Source organism: Centroberyx affinis, unplaced genomic scaffold (assembly GCF_046629955.1).
Source record: "Centroberyx affinis isolate AG114_WGS23_722 - 3 ecotype Tasmania unplaced genomic scaffold, CSIRO-AGI_Caff_v1 ptg002363l_1, whole genome shotgun sequence".
Lineage (NCBI taxonomy): Eukaryota > Metazoa > Chordata > Actinopteri > Beryciformes > Berycidae > Centroberyx > Centroberyx affinis.
The window spans coordinates 58425-67306 of record NW_027280623.1 but is presented as its reverse complement, the minus strand read 5'-3'; the positions used below and the strand labels follow the sequence as shown (position 1 = coordinate 67306).

The 8882-nt window shown below is 45.8% G+C and overlaps 1 protein-coding gene across 1 annotated transcript in view; it reads left to right on the top strand.

The window, feature by feature from the left end:
- Positions 1-692: 692 nt before the first annotated feature.
- The window catches only part of zmiz1a (zinc finger, MIZ-type containing 1a), a 35079-nt gene continuing 26889 nt past the window's right edge, over positions 693-8882 (top strand). Inside the window, 3 exon segments of the mRNA XM_071533396.1 lie at positions 693-796; positions 3763-3876; positions 7378-7483. Coding sequence (XP_071389497.1) covers positions 728-796; positions 3763-3876; positions 7378-7483 — 289 coding nt within the window. The 5' untranslated portion in view covers positions 693-727.

Below are 8882 nucleotides of genomic sequence, written 5' to 3'. Positions count from 1 at the left end.
GAATGCGTAGCAGACCAACACTGATGGAGATAAACATGGAGGGATGGTGAGGGATGGAGGCCTCACTGGCTAGCCAGCAAGAGATACCTATTAATCCACCCTCACCTCATCACTGAGAGATGGGTGGGGCTAGTGGGAGCATGGGACCAAAACTGTTCTTGTTGTCGCTGCTCAGTGTTGGATCGGGACAAGAGATAGTGAGAAAGAGAGAGATGCTGTAAAGCAGAGCCTTATCTGCTGTTAGATGTGGGCATAAATTAGTTGTCTATGCCACGCTGATAACCTTGACTGTGAGGTGTGCTTCTTTTAAAGAGAGATAACAGCTGAGGTCGGCTGTGGAGGATCTTGCAGGGTGTGTAAGATTTTCCACATAGGTAACATATAGCAATAAAGTTTTCCTCTCACTTTCATTCAGTTTGTTGGTGTTGTCGTTAATGGTGCTGCTGTGGAAAAACTCTGAGCTGCAGAATTTCATGCATTCGCCAAGAAAACACGCTTGAGGCGTACCATGCCCTTCGAGGAGACCGCACACAAACAAACACGCTCCGCTCTTTGAGATGTCATGTCATTGTCACAAAACTGTCAAGCGTGTAAAACGTTGTTTGAACTTCATAAGCTACAAACTTTTCACATGGGTAACCTGACAAGCACTTGTTCTAACAGAGGCGCCTCTTCTCTTGTTTTCCAGAGTAAAGAACCTTAATGGCGTCCCGGTAGAGCCATCAAGATGAACACGTTACCATCAATGGACCGGCACATCCAGCAGACCAATGACAGGCTGCAGTGCATCAAACAGGTGTGTGTGTGTGTCTATGTGTGTGAACTGTGTGCGCACAATATGTACAATAAGTGCATCCTTCCTGTGTCTTGACCTGTGTGTAGCAGCCTAGTGTGCAGACACGGGTTCTACAAGAGGCTGTACAAGAGGCTTCCTCTCTCAGTCTCTCCTCTCCTCTCCTCTCCTCTCCTCTCCTTTGCCTGCCTTTTCCTCTCCTTTCCTAACTGCTCCTCTCATCCTTTATCTTCTCCTTTCCTCTCCTCTCCTCTCCTCACCCCTCTCTGCTCCTTTCTCCTCTCAGCACCTTATATGGGCATCGGTTAGTCTGGCCATTAGCTCCAGTCTCACAGATCATGTTGCACAGGGTCAGAGAGAGAGTAACAGAGAGACAGAGAGAGAGAGAGAGAGAGAGAGAGAGAGAGAGATGGAGAGGGAAATCTGTTAGTGAGCACCAGAAGAGACTTCAAAGAGTGCTCCATAAGAGACTAAAAACATTACAGACTCAACTTCTCTTCCAGTCCTATGTTCTCTTACATCACTTTCCTGACTCTTGACGTATGCAGGCCCTTGTTGTGGTTTGGCTTAAATGCTTCCTTGACTGCCAGCTTTAAGGAGAGACTGCGCAGACAGATACAGACAGAGAGACACAGACAGAGAGACAGACAGACAGACATAACCCAGGGCTACCGCCTCTGCCTCTGATTAATAGTCTAGGAGAACTGGCTGGCTTGCTGGCTGGCAGGCTGGCTGTGGGTTTATTTGTTTGCACTGTATGTGTGTGTGGGTGTGAGCCTTTATATCTCCCAACAGCCATACGACACCATGCGTTACAGTGAATCGGTGAATGATAGGGCTTTGGGTGTGTGATTATCAGGTGACATTTTTCTTTTTTCCTGTGCTCGCTGTGTGTCGACCCCCTCACCCCCACCTTTTCTCATGAGCACCCACCATCATGCCCTTTATCCGCACAGATAAGGAAGCTCTGATTGCCACTGTGCTCTCACTGTGATTGGATGCAACAATGTCTATCATCAGAGTCTTGGAAAACCTTCCATCTCCCAAGATGAGCTCAGCTTTTCAGAAATGGAGGAGAAACTGAGGAGATGGAATTGACACCCATGCATCCCACCAAGCATTCTCAATTATTTTCTTAGTCCCAGGCGTCATTGATGTGCTTTAAATAGTCTCAGTTTGCACTTCTGGCTAAATAAATGCACTCATTGTAGCAAGGTTTATACGCTCCTCAGCCTTGGCTGTAATAGAACTCATAGTAAACCAGACTTCAAAGGCACTGAGTTAGTCAGTGAACTCGGAGCTTGTGCCCGCACTGCCAGCAGGATGTTGTTTTGGTTTGGGGAAAGCCGCTGGCGGAGAGCCAAGTGTTGAGATGTTTTTCAGGCAGCCAGGCAGGTACTGAACAGCCTGATCCCTGGCTGGCCTGACCAGGGGTAAACGAGGACAGTCCATCACCTCGCAGAGGACAGGGGACTTTGAAGTCTGTCAGACGTCTGGCTCTTTGTCTGCTGAAACCTCAACACTGCTGCTGCTGCTGCTGCTCTCTCTACCCCCTCCCCGCTGTTCTTGTCCTCGTCCAACCCTGAACGGCAACAACTAGAACAGCTTCAGCCTCGTCCTCCCTAGTCCTCCCCAAACTCAATCGAGCTATTTTACTCCGCTGTCGTCCTCCTCGCACCAGAGTTGAGGTTGTCAGGCAGAGTCAGTGGCAAACACTGCAGCAGGAGGAGCTGTGAATTCAGATCTAGACAGACAGACCCTGCTGTGCCAGTTCTGATTCCTCTCGCGCCGGAGGCTGATACGCCTCCCATCAAGCAGCAATAATGCCAGATTATATCACTCATCTAGAACAGGCTCTTCTCCTCCCTCTCACTCAACGAGAACATCTCTCCCTTTCTCTCGCACCCTCTGCTTCTCTTCATCAATCAATCCTCTGTGAGAGCTGGAGTCCACAGCTACCTCCATAATGGCTAATCTTCACATCACAAAAGATGAGTCATTCAAGGCCTCCTCTTGAAACTCATAATATCATTGGTGCTCCCAGGGATTTTCTCTGTGGGCGGACACCAAGCCTTGCGCGTTAGGCCGTGTTCGCTCTGAAGCCCTTTTGTCAGGCACCGCCAAAAGCTCTCCTTTCAAAACGCTCACCTCTGCTGCCCCCTAAAGACAATAGTTCTACCTTCTCTGTGAGGAGGCACAAAACAAGACGCTTCAGCCCAGATGAGAATAATAAATGCTTTTAAGTGGGCTCAATCTCGCCGACTGAACAAGCTGCAGCTCTCCGCCATTTCAGAGCTATTAACCTCCTGAGCCGTGAAGAAAGGGAGCCCAATTTTAAAACCGCTCATTGTGTCCTGCCAGCCTGAGTAGCCTTCAGACACAGGGAAGAAAAGACTCAACTGTTTCAGGCCTCAATGAACAAGAGAGAGAGAGACAGGGAGAGAGAGACAGAAAGAGATTAGACAACACACCAACGGTGTGTATTGAGTCTGCACACATAGCTGCCAGGACCAAGGTTGTTTTCTTTGTGCATAGCCAAGCCAGGCAATGGACTCCTGGAGCAGAGGCTCTGTTACATTCTGAGAACAGGCCATGAATGAGGGGAAGAGAGAGAAGGAGGATTGGAGGGTAGGATTTGGTTGCTGTGTGGGTCATGGGGGTGAGGGTTAGAGTGAGGGAGGGTGTTGCCAAGAGAGATTAACAAGAAACACTGGCATCATTGTTGATATGGGTGTGATCTTCTTCCCACAATGCAGCAGAGCCCCGAGTGGGCGTATATTGGAGGGAGTCGGGGTCCTCACAGGGTTGTGCAGAAGCACAAGACGTTAAATCAAGCCAGTTTGGTGGGAGCGGACAGGCTACAAAACTATTTGGTTTCAATGTTTTTCCAATTTGTACTGAATGTGAACAAAAAACACTCATTATTTCCCCTTGTTTCTAACGGCAGTCTCCCTCCCTTGTTTGCACAGCACTTACAGAACCCGGCCAACTTCCAGACGGCAGCCACAGAGCTGCTGGACTGGTGTGGAGATCCCCGGGCCTTCCAGCGACCTTTCGAGCAAAGCCTCATGGGATGTCTGACGGTACGCAAACACTAATTATGGTTTTCATTGGGTTTTTCAGGTACTTTTTAGCCGACGTGAGCAAAACAGTAATTAAATGCATTTTTGGATACTTGAAGAAAAGACTTTGCTTATCTAACCTCCCATGTGATGTGTCCACTTTTGAGGCTATTAAAATGTTTAAACTGTCTGTTAGGATAAAGCATGCAAATGAACCTCAACTGTCCCTTAAGTAGCTCAAACGTTAATAAAAATCTGACAGATTCATGTCAAAACGCTACATATTCATATTGACATTTGACGTTTTTTGCATGTCAGCAATTCTTTTGCAAGAGCACATGTATTTTTCAGAGGTAGGTGATCCTGTTTTGACATGAAGCTCAAAACATTCAAATCTAGTGTCCACATTCAAATTTTACATTTGCATTTCTTTTTTTTTTTCCACAAGTCATACGTTTTAGTGTTAGCAGTTAGTAGCAGGCTGTAGTTGCAGGTCTTCTTTGTTGTATCCAACAGCTATCCAAGGCAGCTGCTCAGGCCGTCAGGGGCCGGTGACAGAGGTTAAAGTCCTAGTCACCCGCTGCTGTCCCTGTCCACTTTGTGCCTGACACCCACCCACACACACACACACAGGCTTAAACAAGACTGTGGGTAGCCAGTCACCTCTGGCTAACCCCTCTCAGTTCACCAGCTACTGCTCATCGATCTGGGCACAGGGCCTGGCCTGCAGATCTGCACCAGGTGTGTGAGGGAACACACACACACACACGCACACACACACACACACTTCCAAGAGGCCTTAAAGCAGAGAGTATACAATGTGAGGTGTGTATCACCAAGATTAGTCTTTGACAGAATGAAGGAACATTGTCCCCAGCTGAAGTGGTAGCGTGAGCAAACAGATAAATGCTCATTAATGTGTAAATCACAATAAAAGCTTCTTAAAGGCTGATAAAGAGCTATACAGTGGAGCCCCCCCACTGAGATCCCTCTTAGCATGTGGCCGTTTTCATCAGCTAAATTGTTTAATCAGTCTGAGAGAGCAAAATGACTTCTTATCTGGAGAATTACAGTGTGCACTACAAGACCATGCATTCTTTCAAGGGTTTTGTCATCATGCCGTTACCTCTCTGGTTATGCATACCAGAATGCTAAATTGAAATATATGAAAGACTTCGTAGCTCTTTGCTCTCAGTTCGGTGTGCATAGATACACACGTGCACGCACACACACAGCATACACGCATTGCATGTATGCCTCATGTGGCTGCGCCTGCTCCTTCTAGCCTTCTGTACATGTGGAGCTCAGCCATCGGTGGATTCTCCCTGGTGGAGTATCAGCTCTGACACCAATAAAAGATGACATGACTGAGCTGTCAGCGCTCCGCTGATACCTCTATCTGTCTCTTGACGATCTGTGTTTTTTGTTTCTCCTCATGCATACTTCACCGTATAGCGAAGTGTGAGTTATGTCAGTGTTGTGACATTTTTATTTTGATGTATTTTTAGCACAAAACCGATGCCTACAGCAGCCTATATTATTTCTGCCACTAGTCCCGTTGATTTTGTTTTATGTCACCCGCCTAGTTCACTAGATATGCTACTGCAGCTGTCTGCCCTGTACAGCCACATCAACAGCAAGCAAGTTTTTTTTTTTCCAACAAATAGATAAACAAGGATATGAATGGCCCACTAACCCTCCCACCCCTCCTATTCTGGCATGTTCATATTGACTGAAATATGGGCCTGGATGTACGTCCTCAGAAGGAGATTATGCTGAAAAAGGCTTATGAGGTGAAACACTGTTAAATCCCTGTTGAATCTATGCTAGCCCCAGTAGCTGGCTGCCTGCCTTGCGCAAACTGTGGGGCGGACCCAGTCAGGCAAGAAATTAAACGATTGACAAGAACATGATTTGACTGACTGTCAAAAACGTCAGTTACATCAGATGGTCGAGTTGAATAGATGCAGTTGTGAAGTTACTTCGTCCCTGGAATGACTGTCCTCATGTCCTCCCGTCCTGAGTGTGAGGGGTTTTGCAACATAAAGCCCGAGAAAATAAATATGACAGCTTCAAGGAAATTAAACAGACCACAGATATGCAGCCATATTGTCTGTGACAGAGATAGCTTTACGATCACTGTTAGCTGTAATGTTGTCTCTCTAAAAGGCACCCCAGCTGACCTTGTTAACGGTAATGTGTGTTTTGGGGTCAGAGGGAACAGAAGAGTTGTCATCTGTTGGCAGATAAAAGCAAAGGGGTTTCCCCTTTAATAATGATTTACTCCTGTCTCCTGAGTCCTGTTTACTCTCACTCAGCACCCCCTTAAACATTACATCAGAGTCCGGGAGGCTCCTGGTTCATGTCCCATAAATGTTCAACCACTGTTTGAAGTCATTAACACAAAAGCATTATTGAAACCGTATAGCCGGGGCCTGGTCCTTCTCAAAAAGAGGAGGGGGAAAGAGGACTTAATTTTTAACCTTTGTCCACCCTGGGTAGGATCCACTGAGCGAGCATGCTCTTCTCCAACACTGCCCTCCTGTACACTCACACAGTTAAACTGCTTGACCTATAGCTCACATCAAAGGTAGGGAGCGATGCCCATTATTTCCTCCACCTTCATTTTCCTAGCATGTCTGGGGAATTGAACCAGCAACCTTTGGTCACAAGACTAACCCAGTAAAATCCAGGCCACAGCCACCCTTGCGAGGTTGTTAACCTGTCTCTCCACTCAGGACTGGCTTTGTCATCCGCTCTGCTCTCTGTGCAGAGTGACTGAGGTTTGGCTCTCTTTCCACTCTTGGAGGCTGATGCAGTCATCAAACTCTTCCTGACTGTGGATCACTGGTGCAATCCAGACTCCAGACTCCACATTAATCTCACTGTGTCTCTCTGTGTGTGTGTGTGTGTGTGTGTGTGTGTGTGTGTGTGTGTGTGTGTGTGTCTGTGTCTGTGTCTGTGTCTGTGTCTGTCTGTGTCTGTGTGTATGTGTGTTTGTGTACACATATGTGCGCATACCAATACCTAAATGAAGCTCAATAACAGTTAGCAATGACTTATAATATCAACACCATTAAGATAGCTAAAGGATCAAGAGGCCTTAACTATGGCTTATTGTTTTCTTAGCATTCATTATTCATTTGAAAAGATGAATATTTTATAGTATTGCGAGAAAAAGTGAAATGCTCCCCAATTAGCCATGTCGATAGATAGATAGATAGATAGATAGATAGATAGATAGATAGATAGAGAAAGAAAGAAAGAAAGAAAGAAAGAAAGAAAGATATCCTCAAATATATCCCCTATACTTGGGCTTTCAATGAATATGAAAACTCAATGATTTCTCCTCTCATCCCCTATCTGTCGTTCTCCCTGAAATTCAGAATGGGCTACATCTGTAAGAAATACTTTGGCACTTTCAAAGAGAATGACTCATTAATAAACAATTCAGATAATGATCATCTTATCAGAGCCTAAAAGGACACCAGTAATAATAATGACCCATCGCTCTTTCTCCAGGTGGTGAGTCGCGTAGCTGCTCAGCAGGGGTTTGACTTGGACCTGGGCTACAGGTTGCTGGCTGTGTGCGCTGCCAACAGGGACAAGTTCACTCCCAAGTCCGCAGGTAAGACCCAACAGGTTGCTAAGGTGCCAGCAGTAGCATGGACATACCTCATCTCATTTACTGCTGTTTACAATGGACGATACAGAGCGCATTGTTCTTTCACGCCTTCATTATCCATGTTATACTGAAAGAAAACAAACAAAACAAATCACTGTACGGCTTAAGTTCATCATCCCATTTCATTATTATGCCCAGGCCATGATTGCCCAAAGGTGCCTATTATGCTTTAAGCAGTTTATAAGGTATATGAGGAGAATCTTGTTATTATATTTACTGAGAGTTTCAGATTTAGATTTATGTTTTTTTGTTGTTCCTCAACACTTTGGAAAAGGACATTTGGTCTGTGTTGTATTTATTATGTATCTGTGGTTTTGCTCATTTTTAATTTCTACAAATTGCCGGGACCACAGACATCACACATATGCCCACAGAGCATTATAATGTCAGATATTTTTAGTTCCCATTAAACATTAATGTGCCATTGAGATGAGCTGTCCGGGTGGTAGCCTCACAAAAACAGTCTAGTCAACAGTCTTTCTCTCCACACATGTACACACAATTGTGCACACACCCGTATGCACACACACACACACACATAGAGAGAGAGAGAGAGACAGAGAGAGAGAGAAAGCAGTAATGCTATCCTCAGACATTTACCTATCAAATCCAATTTCCCCCAATCCATACCTTCGCTCAGCCTCCTCCAGTGCTGCTGGAGCGGCCTGTTCTTGTACATTTGTCAAAGTGAAATGTGCACAGGCTGGAGGGGAGAGAGAGATGGATGGCTGGAGAGGTGTCGCTGATGTGTGTTGGACCACTCACTCTGCCTGACAGAGACCTGACAAAGCCATAGCCAGCCAGTCAGAACACAGATAAACCTTTGTTCGGCAGTTACGTTAGCGACAGTGGTTACCGTCAAATATTTTGATTAAACTGTCTGATTTCTTTGTTTTTCTGACAAGGCAAATATGTCACAGTTTCATAACAGGAACTGCAGTGACAGGACTGACAGTAAAAGCTCTGAAATTTTATCCCATAATTCCTCATACAAGCTGTTACGTGTTGCAACTGAATATGCAGAAGTGCATAGACAGAAATGTATCAGTTGCTGCAGTTGTTTCTTGTTCACTTAGTCCTATATATGAACGTTTGCTCACAATGAATATCTGCTTTCAGTTGTGGTGGGAAGCGTCTTGTTGGGAGGAACTTTGGTGGGCAGACAGACGTCAGCGAACAATATTGATTGCCGTATTTCTCTCTCTGTCTGTTTTCCTGTGTTGGGGTAATGTGATTGTTGTCCAGGCATGGCTCAGGCTGGCTGTCTGGGCCGACTGACAGTCAGAATCATCTCCAGGGCCGCTGATGGTTCTGGGATCTAATAGAAGAAAGCACTGGGTTT